This window comes from Sinocyclocheilus grahami, unplaced genomic scaffold, assembly GCF_001515645.1.
Source record: "Sinocyclocheilus grahami isolate Dianchi unplaced genomic scaffold, SAMN03320097.WGS_v1.1 scaffold31.1, whole genome shotgun sequence".
NCBI lineage: Eukaryota > Metazoa > Chordata > Actinopteri > Cypriniformes > Cyprinidae > Sinocyclocheilus > Sinocyclocheilus grahami.
Genome location: NW_015505210.1, coordinates 3749027 through 3770142, shown reverse-complemented (window position 1 = coordinate 3770142; position 21116 = coordinate 3749027). Strand labels below are relative to the sequence as shown.

The window sequence follows — 21116 nt, the reverse complement described above, 5'->3', positions numbered from 1 at the left end:
CTTTTTCATGTGTGATGGGGTAGGTTAGGCTACAGGTCACACGGTCTTCCTCTAGTCCGCCCCTGGGTAAGGGACACTCAGCATTGACATTGTTTACAAGCAGACATTTCGCTAATTATTCTGATCATTCTCATTTAGTTAGCTAAAGCATTTTAATTTAAGATGTTTGCCTTAGTGCATTCATTTAGAATTTAACTATTCAGATATACATCTCAAAGTGAACAACTCAACTTTGCAGTCCAAATGGAAGATTTATGCAAAAATAACTTATTCATATTTTTCTATATTATTTATACTGTTATTACTTTTAGGTTTATTTCACAGAACTGGTATATTTGCTAGGAATGTCTCAAAAACAGACAAGAAGGCCACATTTATCAACTTGCTGGTTAGACCTTTATTATGTTCTCTCGTCATCAACAAACTTTCTTCTGAAGCAAAATGCATATAAATACACATATTTCTATAATAAAATAAACTATTGATTGACAGAGCTCACTTTGGGATTATGGGTAATGTAGTTCACCAGAAATTCAGATATTGAAAACAAGGCAGATTGTATCATATATCATCACTTCAACCACCTTGAAACTCAAGGTAGGTCTGTATTAAAAGAAAATGAATTGAATTTTTACTTCCAGAACCCAACTGTTGCACTCAGTTACCTGCAACTTCATGTGCAGCACGATCACAAAGATTTGATAATGCTATACAATTATTATTAGCTGGTCCAAGTTAATCTGTTTATCAAATTATATTCTGTATAGAGTAGGGAGGAAAAGTATTTGGCATTATGATTTACTGTTTAACTGTCTCTCTGCGTCTGATGTGCATTCTGTATGGTTTGGGGGTGAGGGTGACCCCATATACTGGGGTGTAATCTGGATCCCCGGCATCATTGGGCCACACAAACTGGAAATGGGGCAACAGAGTGGCGATGACCAGGAAGAGCTCCATACGTGCAAGACCCTCACCGAGACACACACGAGGACCTGTAAAACACATACAGTATGATGATGCTCACAGAACAGGTCTGACAAGATCAAATATGTCATACATTTTTGAATGGTTACCTGTAGAGAAGGGTATGAAGGCCTCAGGCTTCTCAAACTGGCCCTGCTCATTCAGGAAGTTGTCTGGGTTAAATTCATGAGGAAACTTCCACTGGCCTTCTTCTTTTAGTATGATAGTGAGGTTGGTAATGATTACAGTTCCTTGATCAAGGAGAAACAGTTCAAATTTGTTCTGAAGTATTAAAAACTCTGGTTTATATGGAGGTTTCCTCACCTTCGGGATGCTGTAGCCCATCAGCGTGGTGTCTTTGGTGGTGCAGTGAAACACACTTAGCGGTAGTGTTAGCAACACGCTGAACCTCATGAATCACAGCCAGTGTGTACGGCATATTGTGTCTGTCTTCATACGATGCGTGATCTTTACCCTCCAGAACCTCATCAATCTCTTTTTGACATTTTGCTGGTGAGAAAACAAGGCCATGTTTGTCTGTTTAAGTTTAGAGGAGTTAGCTTTGCAAATAAAAGTTTACAACATTCAGTTAAAAAAATAATAGACATCAAATTAGCAATAAGAACAACAATATACAGTACATTTAGCTTCTTTAGTTCAAATCACACTTAAAAACTGTATTTGCAATGCCTGTTCTAGCTTCGCTAATCAAGTGCCAGTCATTTGGCTCTTTTCAGGTCTGGAGGTAGTTCAATTTCTACAGTTGCCTTATTGAACATTATGATTTCTTGCATTTGTTTTTCTATGAGTAGTCGGTCTCCTCCTGCTCTACTGCCTCTAATTTAACTTTAACCTGGATTAAATTAAACCAGAATCAATGTGTGCTCTTTAAACAAACCTTGAATCTCTGGGTGGGCCATGAGGTAGAGAAAAGCAGTGAGGAGAGTGTTGGATGTGGTATCAGTCCCTGCAAAGTGCAAACCCAAAATGTCGATGATGAGCTGGTCTTCAGAAAAGGTGGAACCATCATTTTTTCTCTGGGGAATGTAAGATATCATTCATTTGAGATTCAAACTGTGGTGAAGCTGTTCAAGAATAAAAAAGTATTCGAAAACCAATGCAAATGCTTCTAATTTTCTAATGCAACACAATTTGTTTCATTATAAATTATATTATCAGCATAAAAATTTGCATGAAATGTATTTTTAGGCTTGAATCAGATTTTGAACCTCGGAGTTCCAATGTGGTTTTAGACATTTGGACCCCACTGTGTTTTGGAAGAAGCACGCACCTTATCAAGCTCATCCAGATAGCAATCGATGAGGTCTCTCGGCTCTCCTGAGACACAATATTTTTTAACTTCTTTGCATGATCAAATGCTTTTTTAAACAGCAGGGGCAAGATTCTCAGTAAATGAAGTGTGTCATATATCTGTTGAAAAAAAAATGCATGTTTGACGTTTTCGTATACAGTTACACTAAAATGCTAATTTTTCACAAATTTGAATGTATAGTCACATTCAGTGAAATATAATTAAAATCATTTATTTTAAATTTAATTTAATACGGTTTTCTATTAAATCACCCATGGTTATTATTGACTTTGAGATACCTCTAAATCAAAAATACACTTTTAGCAGATATAGAGGTTAAAATTTTACAGGAAAATAGATCAAATATATTGATGACTCATACTGCACTACACAGATTTTTGTCCAATCAGATGCTTTCTAGAATGAGAATGTCCCTCCCCTAATAGCTTACTGTATTTCTCTGATTAGCTATAGCATGTAGAAAATCACACTTTAATCACTGGCTATTAAGAAAAAGGAAAGAAAGAGAGAAAATGGCAATTGTCAAACGGTTTCATATGGTGTTTTGATCCTAAATCTCACCATATTCCATGGTCCATTGATGATCTTTGAAATCTCTGTAATGATCTTGATGTACTTCTGAAGGAATGTGTTGTTGGGATCTAAACAGAACCAAGCCGATAACGTTTGATGCAACATTGTGGAACATATTCTGAGGATTTACAGTTCCTCCAAATGTACAGTATCGGTTAAAAACATTATGACCTTCCTTGTCAGTTGAGATCTCAACCAACAAAAATTGTTTTTACATATAAATACCAGCATTTCTGTCCAAGTCAGAAACTAAATGTGAGATTTCTTCCAGAATTCTCTCTTCCATGGACTGCTTCCCCAGGCCAAAGTTCCTCAGGGTCATCAGAGCAAAGCGTCGATGATCCTTCCAACAGGGGCCATAATCGGCCAATACAATGCCATTAGTTAAGTTAAGATGTTAGTTGTGGGGATTCTGTTTTGTTACATGTTCCAAAAGCTTATAATCACCAGCATTTCACTTATAACATGTTCCTGATATAAGCCATACTGTTAAATACTACAATAGTTAATTAGTTAATAGTCCTCAGATTTGATTGGTTGAGCAGCAGCATTCCAAGAACATTGATAATCCAAAAACGCAATGGCTTTTTACTGTTTTATTACTCTGCTTGTTTGTGATTGCACAATCCAGATTGCCTGTCTATAGGTGGGGATTTTTAGTGACTCATTAAATGTGTGTTACATCGTTAAGGCCCAGTCAACTTCATTTTCGTTATTGCATCATCTAGCTCAGTGGTTTCCAACCCTGCAGTTCCCCAAACAGTACACATTTTAGATGTGAAACAACAACTTTAGGTCTCTACTAATGAGCTGATGAGTTGAATCAGGTGTGTTTGATTAGGGAACTCTGATTTTGTGCAGAGTTGGGAGTACCCCAGGACCATGTGCAATACCTAGTGGACCAGTCGCTGCACCCGAAATCGAATACTTCCCTACTCTGTAGTATGCTAAAAACAGTAGGGCTGCATCCAAAATTGCATATTTCGCTACTAGTAGGCGAAAAACAGTATGTGCCAAAAGAAGGATATCCGAATTCACAGTACTCATAAAAGAGTAGGCAAAAAGTGCCTGGAAGACATACTACTACTGGCATGATCCTGAACTGTGCATATGATGGACACTTTACCATCCTATAAGGCCACAGGAGAGGATTTATGAAAGGCAATGATGCAACACAACATTCATACTATATAAAACATACTCTTTTTGTGGTCACAAAGTAAAGCTTACCTACTCAAGAGATATGCAATTTCAGATGCAGCCTATGTGAGGTGAGTAGTATGTCCGCATTCATAGTATTCAAAAAACAGTAAACAAAACGTAATTAGATTATTAATAATTAGATTATATTACATTCTAAAATACTTGTAATCAACTATAATTACTTTTTTACTGATTACATGATTACATATTACTCACACAGTAGATACAGATTATTCATAATTTATTGATTCTCCCTAATTCTTCTTTTTCATCCTTTAAATTTCCTTTTTAAAATAGCCTTCCACTCATATAGCCTCCATTCAGAAAGTCTCAAAGAACAATCCCTTGTCAGGTGGCTGTAATTACACAGAAAATTGAGAGGCCATACAGCATTTGACCACTGGATTTGCAGAAATAATTTTAAAAGGGTTTTCTCAACATTTCAACATTGCATCAACTACTGATGAACACATTCATTTTTATTTGAATTATCATTCAGTAGATTATTTAACCATGTATAACTGTGTCTTTGGAAGGCTTTTTGTCTTCCAAACACATTAAAATGCACAAATTCACATTATTTCTTATTTACATGTAATGCAGGGATTCACAAACTTTTTTGTCAGCAACCTCTTTCACCAAATATATTTGCTTGAAGAACCCCCTGAGATTTTAAGGTAATGATAATAGTTAATGATTAAGTAACACATTTGACGTAAACCTTGACATAATGTTATGTCAGTAATGGATTGCAATTTGTGTAAGTAATCTAGCCAGCACTGGTCACGTGACAGTAACAGCATATACGTTCGACTTTAATTCGAGCTAACTATTTTTGACTGTCGCAAAGTAAGTTCAAATTCAAACGTAGTACCTATTCAATATGCGATTTCAGACACACCTTTTGGGTTTGAGTGCTCAAATCACTTGCGCATGTGTTGTTGCCCGAACTAGAAGTATACTTTCTACTTTACGCCAGTAAGCAGAGACAAGTCAGTGCAGTGAGTTTTTTACTCAACCTATTCGTTCAAAATTCATTCAGGAATGACACAGTTGATGCACAACTGCTTTGACTTCTTGTGGAGCTAATTCATACAAAGCCAATATAATTGGCAATATTGTGTCTAAATGTAAGTAGGCCTAACTCAAACACAACTTATTTATGGAACTGTTATATAAAAGCAATATTTCACTCACTAGACTGATTTGATTACTTAGCTGATAGGACAGCTTGTAGTATGAGTTACCTTTATTCTCTGAGAGATGATTGATCATGAAGTCTAGAGGCCGTCCTGAAAAGTCTTGAGCCTTCGTAACCAAAGCCTCCTTAATAACCTCAAAACTATTTAGAAAAACAGCTGGCCTTGAACCAGTATACAGGCTGAAAATGTTCCCATATTGTTCTGCAAACTTAAAATATTGTAAAAAAAAACCTTACAAACAAGAAAAATTGTAATGTTTAAGCTTCAGATGATCAAAAGAAAGCCATACTCTTTCAAAATCCTTCAAAGGATTGGCCATATTCACATGAAGCAGATTCCCAAATAAAGGGAGAGGAGGAGGTCCGGGAGGAAAATTCTTTGGCCTCTGGATCCGGATGAGGAGGAAGACGAAGAAGATGCATGTCCACACAAGAATCAAAGAGCCAACATGCTGACTAGACGTCCAGCTGTTGTCCCTCAAGCAAAAAAAGCGTATGAACTCAAAGCACTCAGTCTCTTAGTCCATCTGAACAAAAATTATGTCCGTGTTCCAGGAAAGATAAAAGGAACCCAGGCAAACAAACACTGCTCAACATTTTGTGTTTCTGTATTCACTTGGATCAAACTGGTTTGAACTCTATATATCCCTTGAGTATACAGGAGATAAAGCCATATATCCAGTTGATCAGGTCTATGAGCAAAAGGCCCAATTACAAGGGCAAATAAGCTTTTTTTTATAACTGCTGATTGAAAAAGGTTATGTAGTTTAGAATTTTACAAAATGATTATTTTCACTTTATACTTTTTGTTTTAGTGTTTTTTTTCTTCAGTGTTTTGAAGTTGGTGCTATCTAGTGGAATGCTCATGTTTAATGAAGGTACAGTGCTGTTGAAAAGTTTGGGGACAGTAAATGTATACCAATATGGAGCAAGGATGCATTAAATTGATCAAAAGTGACAGTGAAGACAAATATATGCCGTTCTTTTGAACTTTCTATTAATCAAAGAATCCTAAAAAAAAAATGTATCATGGTTTCCACAAATCATTAATCACAAAACATCAACATTAATAATAAGAAATGTTTCTTGGGCAGCAAATCAGTATATTAGAATGATTTCTTAAGGATCATGTGACACTGAAGACTGAAAATTCAACTTAGCCATTACAGGAATAAATTACATTTCAAAATGTAGTGAAATTTTAAACTGTTATTTTGCTGTTAAACTGTAGAAATATTTCACAATATTACAACTCTTACTGTATTTTTCATCTATAAATGCATAAAAGCATAAGAGACTTCTTGCAAAGACATTTTAGAAATTCTCCCCAAACTTTTAAACATTAGTGCAAGTGGTGATAAAATTTGAAGCCTTTTCTATATCTATATTAGTTATAGCTTTTCATTTATTTTTTAAAATTTTTCATTTCACTGCCACACATTCAGACAAGAAGAGGAAGAATACTATTTTGTAACAGGTCTTTATTCAAGAACTGTCTTTTCAATTATTTTTATGGCATTTTTATAACCAGTCACATAGTTATTAAAATACATCAAAACATCATTGCAACATAAATCTGTCATAATCATTATAAACTGACTGTCTCTCTGCGTCTGATGTGCATTCTGTATGGTTTGGGGGTGAGGGTGACCCCATATACTGGGGTGTAATCTGGATCCCCGGCATCATTGGGCCACACAAACTGGAAGCGGCGCAGCAGAGTCACCATGATCAGGAAGAGCTCCATACGTGCAAGACCCTCACCGAGACACACACGAGGACCTGTACGAGACACATGTGCATATATAATTTCACAAAATGCACTCTGTAGCGTCTCGACCAATCTGACACACTAATTTTTATTTGATTTAACAAATCAATTATTCATTAGATTAACAAATCGTCACAGTTAAACTGGATGCCAGGATTTCTGCTGAACACCAGGCCCCCTTGGTCACCATGACAACTAATCATGATATCACTGGTTTTATGACCCCCCCAGGAATGTGAGTAGGATAACCCACTCTTTGTCCCCATAGGAGAGGCAGAGCAGAAATTGACTTTTCTACTAATTAATTCATAGGAAAATAAATAAATAAAAATTCTCTAATATTGGGGATAACAGATATGGTAACAACATTGTGAAAATGTGCATTCCTAAAAAATACCATCACAGATGCGCACATGCACCTTATCAAGCTCATCCAAATAACAGTCAATGAAGTCTCTTGGCTCTCCTGGGACTCTTGTCTTTTTGTGCTCGTTGACCAGTTGTGCAGACATTTCTCTGGCCTTGCTGGCATTTGTGAAGGCCTTTTTAAAGGGCAGAGGCAGACTGCTCAGCACAGGAAATGTATCGTAAATCTGCAATAAAACAGACAAAATTTCTTTATAAAAGGTCCAAAATATCACTAGTGAAAATGCTGTTAATTTTAAATGTCTTTATATGCCATATAACATAATCCTGAAACTTTTATTTGAACAATAACAAGTAAATAATTTTACTAGCTATGAATATAATAATTTAAAAGATGATTATACCATGGCCCATGGTCCATTGGCAATCTTTGCATTCTCTGTATAGAGGTGAATGAAAAGCTTGAGGAATTCATCGTCATAATCATAGCGGGATCCAAACAGAACAATGCAGATGATATTTGATGCAGCATTGTGGAACATAGTCTGAGGGTCAAAGGGGCTTCCTGCACAGACACAGTGTACATTGATCTGAATGTCAAGTCAAAATTGACATTGTGTGAACTGTTCCTTTAAGATACAGGTATGTAACAAAAATAATCACATTATTACCAACTCTTTTTTCCAATTTGGCAATAACATGAGAAACTTCTCCTAGAATTCTCTCCTCCATTGACTGCTTCCCCAGCCCAAAGTTCCTCAGGGTCATCAGAGCAAAGCGTCTGTGTTCTTTCCAACTGGAGCCATAGTCAGACAAAATTACACCTGCAGTAATATGTAAATATCATTTATTGGCCTCAATGATACTTAGTGTAATATTGGATAAAGTAGAAAATTGCTCTTTGGACTATAGAAGAGACACAATGTGAACAACCTCAAAAGGATATTGATTAACCATAGTCTGTACAAAGGTATAAGAGTGAAGGTTCATTTGCAAGTAGATTTACCACTTCCTTTTGTAATATGGTTGACCATGAGTTCCTGTGGGCGTCCTGCAAAGTCCATAGCCTTAGTAACAAGAGCTTCCTTCAAAACCTCAAAACCATTAAGAACCACCCAAGGTTTTGATCCCAGATACAGGCTGTAAACTTTCCCATAGCGATTTGCGAGCTGAAAGGTTTAGCATTGAGACATTAGACTGCTTGCAGTTCAATACGCTACCATATATTTTACATTTTTGGAATGTTGCATGGATATTCTTAATGTATTTCTTCAAGATTCAAATTAGTGATCAATGAAGTGTTTAAAGAATGTAATACTGTACCCTCTCAAAGTCTTTCAAAGGATTGTTGATGTTTAGCTCCAGCAGATTCCCAAATAATGGCAGAGGACGAGGTCCAGGAGGAAAGTTCTTAGGCCTCGGGATTTGGATGAAGAGGAACAGGAGGAAGATGCATATCCACAGCAGTATCAGAAAGCCCAGCATGCTGACTGATGTCCAGCGGTTAACTGCTCTCCTTTCACGTAAAACTCAGATAGCAACACACGAGCCCTCCCACTTCAAACACTGAACATTCCCACGGTGCACCTTGCCTGCAGGCTCAAAATGAATATATTTATATTGACCGATTATCGATATTATCTATCTATCTATCTATCTGTCAGTATATATTTTTATTAATAGGCCTTTATTATTATTATTATTATTATATTATATATCTATCTGTCAATATATAGGCTACTATCTATCTATCTGTCTGTCTGTATATCTGTTTGTCTGTCAATATATATTTTTATTAATAGGCCTTAATTATTATTATTATTATATTATATATATATCTGTCAATATATATAGGCTACTATCTATCTATCTACCTATCTATCTATTTATATGTCTGTCTGTCTGTCAGTATATATTTTTATTAATAGGCCTTTATTATATATATATATATATATATATATATATATATGTCAGTATATAGGCTACTATCTATCTATCTGTCTGTCTGTCAATATATATTTTTATTAATAGGCCTTAATTATTATTATTATTATTATATTATATATCTATCTGCCAGTCAAAGAAAAAAAAAGTCTAAAATAATGAACCAATGCCTAAAGATAAAACACTTAATTGAAAGAAAGCAAATCCAGGGGTGCCTTACTGCTTTAAATGGTTAATGAATTCAAACACATCAAAAGCTACAAATTTTTTTCAATTTATCATATGACAGAGAAAAAAACGGTATCTGTGGCCCCCACATGGACGCCTTAGTTCAAGGTGCCCCCTACAGGCCGTTTGACAGAATGCAGGCGCCTTCCTTTTTTTTTATCAGATCATCCCATGATGCACCGCGCTTCAACGGCTTCAGTCATTCAAGCAGCTCAGTCCTGGTGTTTGAGAGAGCGTCTGTTCTGTTAGGCCATCTGGGTTCGGGTAACCTGTGTCCTGAACCGGACCGGTCCCTGAACGGGGGTCTAAACTCTCTCATTTCGAGCTGAACTTCCCCGTCCATGCTTCAGGAATCACCGGCAGTTGACGGGAAGCGAGCGTTTGGGCGGCAGAAGCGGTGCTGTCAGCGATATAACAGCAGAAAGCGTTACATATTCAAACATAAACCAACCGGAAAGAGAACTGTGGGAATTTAATCAAACTTTAAAAGCAACTTGATGGATTTAGAGACCGGAAGAAACGAACTGGGAGCAATGGGAGAGTCGCTGCAACCGCAGACCCCCAGCCGCCACGAGAAAAGTCTCGGACTGCTCACGACTAAATTTGTGACTCTGCTGCAGGAAGCGAAGGACGGAGTGCTGGATCTCAAAGCTGTGAGTACGACACGAGCTCATCCTCATCATCACTACCACCACCATCATCAGCTATATGTTTTCAGTATCGCACGAGACGCGCAGCGCCAGCTGAATATGCATCGTTTTTAATGTTTGCATGCAAACAGATGCACTTTAGGTCTTATAACAGCACGGAAAAGTTGCTCTGGTAAGGGAAGAGGGGGTCACGTGCACACACAGTCCCTCTCTCGACTCCCCGACAGCTCGCCTCAAATAAACGAGTTCCTCAACTACACCAGGCGAGCCAGCTAACAGGTTGCACATTTTATGTCACTCCTATCGGCAAAGTAAATCAGCTCGGGTGTTTGTTGTTGTGTCCCGGAGGGTTTTTCCCGCGGTTGCGAAGCAGATCCCATCCGGGCTGAAAACTCAAACAAAAGCCTTCAAAACAAGCACGTGCCCTGGAGTTTGGGATAGTTTAGGCCTGCGCGACCAGGGGAGGCGTTTCTTTGCATTTCTTGGGGTTTAAGCGTAATATTACACGTCTAAAGTATGTTAAAAGTATCATTTGGTGATTTTGAGCGATCTAAGTTTGATTGCATCAAGTTGCTTGCTTGTCAACTTTTCTGGACTTTTTTTTTTTTTTTTTTAAGTCAGTTTTGGAAGGACCTTTCACGGAAATTTTTTTTAAATTCTGACTTTACTCACCCTCATTTTGTTTCAAGTCCATATAAATTGATATTTTCAGTGGGAGCACAAAAGATGTTCGGCTGAATGACAGCCTCAGTCACCATTCACTTTCATTGCTTGGAAAAAAAAAGTGAGTGAGAGTGAATGGTGACCAACGCTGTCTGTCTCTCACATTGTGCCTAATATTTTAATAAGTCATAAAAAGTGAGTATTTTTCAGTGAGCTGCTCTTTTAATGGCTTCATATGTGAAACATTTGCACTGTGCAAAACACTTTGTGTGTGTGTTGTGTAGTTAGTCTATTTACGGGTAAAGAGGTGAAACAATAATCTGGTTTGCTCTGTTTGTTTGAATGTGATTTAGGCTGCAGATACTTTGGCTGTAAGGCAAAAACGGCGTATCTATGACATCACCAATGTTTTGGAAGGCATTGGACTCATCGAGAAGAAATCCAAAAACAGCATCCAGTGGAAGTAAGACAGACGTGCAGATGCTTTCTGATGACTTTAATGTTGAAACATACTCCTTATTCCTATAATTTTTGGTCACTGCATTATTAAAGTTTCACATCACAAATTAAAGTTTTAATGGGCTTCTGGGTTTAAAGAATCTCAGACATCTTTTCTTTGTGAAACTAACTAGCATTATGTAATTATAATGTTAATTATTATTATTATTATTGCATGGGTACGGCAACAAAGTATATTGTGTAAATATGAAATATAGTATTGTATGTACACGTTCACTCAAGTGTCAGTAAAAAATATATATATATTCTTAATTTTTTTATAAGAAATGAGTGCTTTTATTCAGCAAAGGCATATTAAACTGACCAAAATTCTACAAAAGATTTCTGTTTCCAATAAATGCTGTTCTTTTGAACTTTCTATTCATCGAAGAATCCTGAAACAAGGTATCAGTTTCTTCAAAAATATTAAGCAGCACAACTGTTTTCAACTTCGATGATTATAAGAAATGCAGCAGATCAGCATATTATAATGATTTCTGAAGGAACACGTGACACTGAAGACTGGAGAAATGGTGCTTAAAATTCAGCTTTGCATCACAGGAATAAATCACATTTTAAAATATATTTGAATGGAAAACAATAAAAAAAAAAAAAAAACTTTAATATTGCTGTTTTACTGTATTTTTGATCAAATAAATGCAGCCTTATTGAGCACTTTCTTTAAAATCTTACTGTACTGTACTGTAAAATATTATTGTATTTATGTATTACAATTTGAAGTAATATACAGTGAGTGACAACGAGCAAGGTTTATTTTAAGAAATAACCCAACCAAAACATGAAAATGCATTTAACTGCTCTTCTGAGACATCTGTTTAAAATTAATATCTTTACTAAGCTGTAGCTGTTTATATTTTTGAGAGGTATCTGTTTGAATGTCAACTAATTCACTTGATCTAAATGTCTGTCTCTGTTTTTGTTCTTTGTAGGGGTGTTGGTCCGGGTTGCAACACACGTGAAATTGCAGACAAGCTAATTGATCTCAAGTTGGAATTGGAGGATCTTGACAGGAGGGAACATGAACTGGACCAGCAGAGAGTTTGGGTTCAGCAGAGCATCAAAAACGTGACAGACGACTCGCTAAATAGCCCATATCCTTCTAGCTACACCTTTAGGTTTTATCTTTTGAGTGTTGTAACCACTGTACGGTACTTAAAGTCTGGATTGTTTTAGCTCTACATGCTCATGTGACACTTTAAATTGATCCTCAAAGTGAAGTTTGTATTTGAAAGTTAATGTTTCTCTATGTCCTTAACTTGACACACTCTGGCGTATGTAACGCATCAAGACCTCTGCAATTGCTTCAAAGGTTGGTTTTTCCCATCAGACTCCCAACACAACACCAGTGTTGCTGCAATAACAATTATTGCCAGTCAGAAAGCTGCAAATGTCTACTACGTTAACTCTATACATGTTTCTCTGCCACTAGGTGACACTCTTCTAGCAATAAGAGCTCCTTCAGGAACACAGCTGGAGGTTCCACTGCCTGAATCTGTAAGTCCTGCTTGTATTTCCATTAAAAAGTAATGTGGAGAGGTTATATATTTCTATATAAATACACTTGTTTATTATTATTGTAATTGTTTTAGCATGTCAATGGACAAAAGAAGTACCAGATTCACCTGAAGAGCTCTGCAGGCCCCATCGAGGTCCTGCTGGTGAATAAGGACCCCTCTAGTTCTTCTCCTGTGGTGCTGCCCGTGCCCCCGCCTGACGACATGCTTCAGAGCCTGTCCACCCCAGCTTCAACTACCTCTGCTGCTGCTGCACCCACCAAACCGGCAGCCAACAGTACGCAATCCTCCACCTCCACCTGCCAGAGTCCCGCTGCCGCCGTCCCTCCCAACACAACCACTGCCTCTGCTGCTGGGGCAGCTACAGGTTGGATACTGCCCATATTTTAATAAATTATTGTGTCTGAAAATGCTTTGTTTGTTGTCTTATTGTATTATGATTTACACATTGGCAAAGTTGGTTATGTAATTAGGGATTATATAGTGTTATCATTATATATAATATTACCAATTATATATTCAAATGTTTGAAATAAGATTTTTTCTCTTATGTTCACCAAGGCTTCATTTATTTAATTAAAAATACTGTAAATGCAGTAATATTGTGAAATGTTACAGATAAAAATAATTGTTTTAAAATGTAAAAATGTGATGTATTTCTGTGATGCAAAGCTGAATTTTTATCAGTCATTACTCCAATCTTCAGTGTCACATGATGCTTCAGAAAAAAAACTTTTTCCAACTATTCTTATGAACTTTTTATTGATCAGAACGTCCTGAAAAAAAAACCCTTTTTCCAACATTGATGATAAGCACCATTATTAATTATCAGCATATTAGAATGATTTCTGAAGGGTCAAGTGACACTAAGGCCTGTCGTTATTATAGGGCCTTTCGCACCGCTTTAGTTCCAGAACTAAATGTACAGTACTAAAGTACTGGGACGATTTTACGCGAACTATTTCCCAGTACCATTTAAAGGGTTGCATTCGCACCGACAGTGTGTACTAAGAAGTGACGTAAGCCGGTCGACAGCTACGTCAATTGTGCGTGGCGTTCAACAACAGAAACAAAGAAGAACAACATTAGCAGGAGGATGGAGGACGCTGTGATCGGAGCGGTGTTTTTGTTGTGTCTCCTGGGTTTCACAATAATTGACATGGAAAGTCGACTTATACGTAAAGCGATTGAAAGAATGGAAAGGAGGACTAAGAATCTCCAACGACAACTGGCAGTGCTACATTTGCTACAAGTGCCTGCACTTCAGCGTCCGTCCATCTATCGCTGTTCTCCATACTTGCGAAATAAGTTGACACAATGTTTACAGTATGTTTACACGGTGTTTTAAATCATGGTGGGGGAGGGTGTTTCCGTACACATTTGGTCAATCAATGTCTACTTGCGTCACGATTAGTACCAGTTGTGCTGGTTAGACCCTGCTCCGGAGTAGGAGCTAATTTGGTTCTCGAAAAAGGCAGTCCGGTACTAAAATCGCACCCAGTTCCAACGGTGCGAACACGCCGAAAAGTGGGTAGTTCCACAATTAATTCTGGTACTTTGAAAAGGTTCCCGCGGTGTGAAAGGGCCTAATGACTGCTGAAAATTCAGTTCTACCATCACAGGAATAAATTACATTTTAAAATATATTCAAATTACAAATGACAATATTGTAATATTTTACAATATTACAGTTTTACTGTATTGTAATAAAATAAATGCAGCCTTGGTGAACATAAGAGACTTCTTTCAAAAGCATTAAAAAAAAAAAATCATTCTAAACTTTTAACCAGTATTGTAAATTATGTATTTTTGTTTATCAATTACATAACATTTATTGTTGTTGTTATATAACTATTGAATTACATATAATGAAATATATAATTTCTCATGCTATATTGCTGTTATTAGACATTTCAAGCACCTCCACTTCAGATACAACAGCCAATCTGACATCTTCAACAGACACGCAGCAGCTGCAGTCTTCTGCATCACTGGACAGCAGCTCTTCACTTCCTGATTCCTCAACCCTTTTTGAACCAATCAAAACAGACCCTTCAGATCGTAAGTGCCTGTGCTTTTGAAAATGAGCATGATTCTGTCATTAATCTTTATTGAAAGAAGATTCTGGTCTGAAATGTTGAGTGTTGAGTCTGGCTTGGGACAGTACCATAAAAGTGATTAATTAAAATGCTTTAAAGTTCTGAATCAGTTGAAGCAAATTGGCTTGCTTAAGCAATTCTGACTCGGTTTTCTCTTCGTTTTCTCAGTGCTGGATCTCCCCAAAGAACTTTCAGAAATGTTTGACCCTAAAGGTGAGGACCTGTATAACATGCTAGACATGTGCTGCTCCTTGTTGATGTTTATCATCTATTGCTGATATGCAATGTTCCCTCTTTTTTTCTTGCTGAGCAAAACTTTTCAATATTGGGTGGACATTTCGGCCACCTGACCAAAAGCATTCTTTATACCAAACCTGTTCAGTGCATACACACAAAAATGTGTAACTTTTAACTTTTTATATTTAATTTGACTCTTGATGTAACTAAATGATGCACATTTTAGGTTACCTGAGAAAACATTTTTACCAAGAAATTCTATTTTAAAAAATCATTAAAAAAATCTCACTCAGAACAGTTCTTTACAATAATATAATATATCTGTCCTTATCCCGTTTGTATATGTGTATATATTCTTTTGAAATAAGTGACATCTTCATTATGTCTGTATATGAGACAAACTGTCTAAAGAAGGATGTGGGTTTGGGGGGGGAATTAAAGAGAAGTCTCAATATGACAAGAAATAGAGTATCAATGTGGTGTGTATTAAGCGCTGTCCAAACAGAGTGTCATTATGTGGGCTCCTGACTGTCGGTACTAATGGTTGGCCCCATTAAAATCATTTCTTGTTTTCTTAATGTTCCTATCTGCTAAATTATATTTTTATGCTTGTACACATAAGCATTTACCATTTATTTTTGTACTTGATAGAACTCCAACTGCTCTGGTTTTCATTAGATAAATAGTCTGCAGTTTCTTCTGTCTAGTTTATCTCCACATTGCACTTTAAAACAGTATCATGCAGGTAACTTCCAGCCCTATGCGTTGATTGGGCTGGCCGAGACAGTTTTACAGTATCCAGGGAATTCAAGAATTCAAATCTGGTTTTCAGATTTTCACTGTCATTGTAAAATACCGGAATTGTTGTTCTTTACTGGAATTGTCATCCCCATGAAATAGTGTTTTTGTATTTGTGATTCTCTTGAATTGATCTTTGTTTGATTTTAAGGCATTTGCTCCTGCTATGCTTCCTTGTTTTTTTTCTCTTCACCTAATTCCTTAGGAGTCTGTCATACTGCTTCAAGGTGAGTCATATCCTGCAGATACAGGCATTTCTGTTCTAGTTTCACTTGAATAGGTCTGTTGTAGTGTAGTGGTTAAAAACTTGGGTTGGTAACATTGTTTAGCTATTATATAAGGAAGTCAAAAAGTTTTCAGTTATCAAAGCAAGTTATTTTATCTTTCAGTAAACAGTCACACCAACATAAATTGCATTTGGTAATTATAGCAGCGTTGTTTGTTTGTGTCAGGATAATTATTTATATACATCAACAAATCTGCTGTTATATTTCATTGTAGATTTAAATATCAAAAACATAAGTGTTTTGTTTTACATGTGAATAATTAAGTGAAGTCTCATGAATAATTTAATAGAGACTGACGCGTCATTGATGTACTATGGGCCATTTGTGACGTCAACACAATGAAGATTTTAAACCCTGAAGATGAAAATTAACCAGTTTTCTCCAACAGTTAAAATTATCGGATGCTAACATTGTCTTCTATGATGTGCAACACAAACACCTCTGCTAAAATCTCAGAAAAAGTAGTCTGGGGGTTCATGGCCCTTTAAGGTGCTATTTTAATTTACTATTGAAGATACTATTTTAATAGTTTGTATTGGTGATTAAAAAAATAAAACTGCATCAATCAACTGTCTTATATAATCGTACAATAATGAAATGTATTTTTTGCAACAATTAAATGGTCAACAAACTATTTTACATCATTTATTAGATGCTGTTGTGTAAACTAAAGGATATTAATCCATGAAAATACACTGATGCAAAAAAAAGTTGCATAGCTTACAAACAATAAAACAACTAAATTAGTAAATAAAAATTAAACAGAAAAAAAACTTGCATTAAGATACAGGAAACAACACCAAAAATTGATTATTAAATATTCTCTTCTTATTGAATGCTTATCATTAGTAATTTTATGTACTCCATTTCAAGTAGAAATTCTTCAGATCTAGGTTGTTTATGAATAATAATGAAGCAATAATAAAATACGTAAAATAGCAGATTCAGATATTTCCCATATCAGTATTTATGGAACCGACATCTACAGTACAGTCTGACTTGCGTCTGTAAACAGCTGCGTTTATTATAAATGTTGCGTTTAGTTTAGTCTCGGGCAGCGTTAGTTTACTGTAAGGTTTCGGGTCGCCCCTCTGGGTCCCTCAAAAAAAAACTAAAATTCCCATAAACTTTTGGAGAGTCGGGTCTCCGCTCCCTCCTCCAGGGGGCGGGAGGGACATTATTCAACCCGGAACTGTGAATGTGATCAATTAGAACTCTCCGAAAACTTCGGACGAAATGTAACAGCCGATCGTTCGAAAAGAATCTAATCACTGTCGCCGTCTCGCGCGAGCAAAGCGCAAATGTTTATCCGCTCCGCGACCTCGCAGAGTGTGGTTTTTTCCTGCTTTCCCACAGGTAAGACTTTTGTTCGAAACACTTTGGCTGCTACTTCTCTCGAAAGTTAAACAAGTCCAAACAGATTTAAACGTGTACATGTTTACATTTACCTAATCATTTTGCATTGGAAACTCATTGAACTGTTGTTATGAACAGAACAACGAAGCTTCAAACGCGAGTTTGATTCTGTTGGTAACTTACTTGAAGGATGTAAAACAGCGTTCCATATCGTTTCAATCTAAATGCTCATAGTTTTTAATTGAATACAAATATTTCCCTTTAAATCTTTTGTACCTGACGTCAATTATTAGTGGATAAAATGCATAACCACGAGCATGAAATCTTCAGACATGTAACTAATAATCTTCCTAGCATTTTTGGATTTGCCAAAGGAGGATTTGATTGAGAAATCCAGTGAAACTTTGCAGAAAAAGTGTGATGTCTGCTTTGGAGGTTGCTGGTCTGTCAGAGGGTGGCACGGATGGAATTCCAGGCAGCCTGATTTCTTTCATTCACTCCCACTGGAGATCAGACTCAAAGGCCAAGGATCAGTTGGGAATACTGTCAGTGGACTCTAAAGTAGTCGGTGTAACTCGTTTTGACAGTTTCTTTCTTGTTGTAGCTATTTCTAAAAAAAATGCTGTGGCAGGAGGGCTGTGCTGTCACAACTTCAACTGAGCGTGCTGAGGCATGCTGGGAATGGAGTCTGGGAAACAGAAATTCAGTCTGTGTCATGAGCTCTTACCCAAAGCCTTAGACGGAAGGCTGTCTTACGAGTAATTGAATCAGCTTGAAAAAGCTCATTGATATGTGGAGGTCTTTAACCATGTGGTTTAGATTAGTTAACTTTCTGTGAATAATCTGTATAAATCACAGAGGTATGACTGAAGTTTTAGCTGAAATTTGGTTTCGGGCCCATTTAGTGTATTTTATTGTCCAAGTTCAAAAAACAGCTTTCCCTCTTCCAATGGGAAGTCTTCCGAGGACACATATGGAAGTACTTGAGTCTGTTTAACAATTCGGCAGAGGCTCCTTAATAAAGCAGCTGTGTGCATGTGCATATAGACGTAGTTTCAGACGCAGATGGCATGCTTATGGGCCGCCCACAGTCTGTTCACTGACTATCTGATACGTATTGCATGCAAAAATAGGTAGAGATGACTGAAATCACTCACTTCTTTCTGATATTTTGGGAAATATCTCAGTGTCGTTTGTCCATACAATGAAAATCATAAGGCCCAATCAGGCCCGGTACTAGGCTCGCTGGACTGGGGGGGCAATCAGAAATTGTGGTAGGGCAGCACTTTCTAGGGTAATATATTCATAGTTTACTTTTATTTAGGCTACTCAATTTTCAGTCTTGCATTTTGTGTTTGTGTGAGTGCAGAAATGTTAAATATGTGTGTAGACAATATTAAGCGAATCACACCCACTGCTCCGGGTGTGTGTTCACGGTGTGTGTGTGTTCACTGCTGTGTGTGTGCACTTTGGATGGGATAAAGGCAGAGCACTAATTCCAAATATGGGTCACCATACTTGGCCACATGTCACCTCACTTTTCACTTTCACTTTCACTTATCAAAGCTATGAAAACCTCCATTACACGACATTTATGAATGTCCTCATTTATAAATACAATACATAGTTTTTTGTATAATACTGCATATATAATATTATAATATAATATTTAGGGCTGTCGCGATTCGTTGATTTTATTCAACTATTCGTTTTTTTTTTTTAAATCCTCGTCTTAATTTTGCTGTGTCGACTATCCGGCAAAATACTGGAAGTGGCGCATTTCACGGACGAGAATCCATAAAGCACATTATTAGACCATTTCCCAAGGCTGCATGATATATTAAACCCATTTAAAAATCATTATTAAGCATAAATGTGAATTCACAAGCGCTACGATTTAATTAAATGAGTATATGCGATGCAGTTCTAATACAGTATATGCGCTTTAAGTATGTTATGTTTTTTTTTTTATATAATGAAGTGTCCTTTACATTTAGTCAGTTATTTTTCATGTCATTTTTCATGTAATTTGTCAGTTTGGTCAAATAATTGAACAAGATATAAATTTGCCATAAATGTTTGACTTCTGTCCTATATTCTCCCAAAAGTTCTTAATAGCAAGATCTAATTTATCTGTTAACATTAGGCTACAGAATACACACCTTTATTAAAAACATTATTGATACAGTTTGGTGCTACATGGCGAAATCTATTAAGAGTGTCGATCCTCAGAAAAAGTGAAGGAACATACTTTGTGTTGGATGAACCATTCCTATTTTGTCTATTTTGAGTGTGCTTTTTTAATTGTCTCACAAAATTATGGAAGCTAGTTTTCACCATGGAATAAAAAAATTAGAAGGGTAATTGCAACTCTTTTTCTCCGCAATTCTGAGAAAAAAAATGGAGTCGCAGTTGCAAGAAAAAAAATCAGAATTGTAGGAAAAAGTTGCAATTACCTTTTTATTCTGTTTGAAACTAAAAAAAATTGAGATGTAAACTTGAGAGAATTCAGAGAGAAAAGTCAGAATTGCGAGATAAAAACTGTGAATTACAATAACTAATTGTGAGAGAAGAACTCAATTGTGAGGGAAAAAAAGTCAGTTACTTTTTGTTTTTCATTCTGTGGCAGAAACAGTCTTTCATATAAAATGGTTAGCTTACAGTGTGAAGGTCCTGTATTTGTAATTTTTAGATTTAAAAAATCGTCCCTCCCTATGTTTTCAGTCCATAAAGTACATACAAGCAGGTGAGCCTAGAATATAAAGGCAACACGCTGAATTGCAAGCATTTTCTTACTATAGAAATCAATTAAAAAGAAAACTCTTAATGCGGCTTAATGGACGAACACCAAATCCTGTAATTCAAAAGGATATAATTTATTTGACAGAAATCACTTTTCAACGAACAACTCTTTTGGACTACAACGCATATTTTCCGGGATTTGTGATGATGACCGACGAATGGGATGAGACCTGGTTGATCTGCACTAGAGAAGGCAACGAGTAAGGTGGCCAAATGCACCAGTCATACGGGACATGTTTGTCCAATAACATGCAGGTATTGTATATAATCGACCAATCGTGTGGCTGCGCGTGAGATGGTGAGATCTACAGGGAAAGTTTAAAACGATGCAAATATGCGCACGTGTTTGTTCGTTCGTTTGACTTGAAGCGTCGTTGCGCACCGATAAAAAAAAAAAGACACCAAAGTAGGTGCAAGAGCTATTCGAAAGCATAAGGAGCCATCTGCTCTGCTCTCTATAGCTCTCATGAATGTCACACAATGATCGACCTGCACAGTGCAAACAGCCAAAACCTGGATATTTTAGGCAATATTAAAATCCTGGCCGGGACATGTCCCGTATGAACGGTGCATATGGCCAACCTAGCAACGAGTGTTATCACTATGTCA

General features: G+C 36.7%; 2 protein-coding genes and 1 pseudogene across 2 annotated transcripts in view; 2 read left to right on the top strand and 1 right to left on the bottom strand.

Moving 5' to 3' along the window:
* Nucleotides 1-390: 390 nt before the first annotated feature.
* LOC107575139 (cytochrome P450 2F2-like) lies at nucleotides 391-8946 on the bottom strand (annotated as a pseudogene).
* A 794-nt stretch (nucleotides 8947-9740) lies between these two features.
* LOC107576162 (transcription factor E2F4-like) lies at nucleotides 9741-15305 on the top strand. The gene is made up of 8 exons (XM_016262409.1): nucleotides 9741-10235; nucleotides 11249-11358; nucleotides 12344-12505; nucleotides 12680-12723; nucleotides 12844-12908; nucleotides 13004-13295; nucleotides 14837-14989; nucleotides 15196-15305. Exons 1-8 carry the CDS (start codon nucleotides 10080-10082, stop codon nucleotides 15303-15305), a joined length of 1092 nt encoding a protein of 363 aa, XP_016117895.1. The 5' UTR covers nucleotides 9741-10079.
* A 2242-nt stretch (nucleotides 15306-17547) lies between these two features.
* The window catches only part of LOC107575077 (engulfment and cell motility protein 3-like), a 22579-nt gene continuing 19010 nt past the window's right edge, over nucleotides 17548-21116 (top strand). The window contains exon 1 of the mRNA XM_016261493.1: nucleotides 17548-17705. The gene's annotated coding sequence lies outside the window, so the exon portion shown is untranslated. The remainder of the gene's footprint in view (nucleotides 17706-21116) is intronic.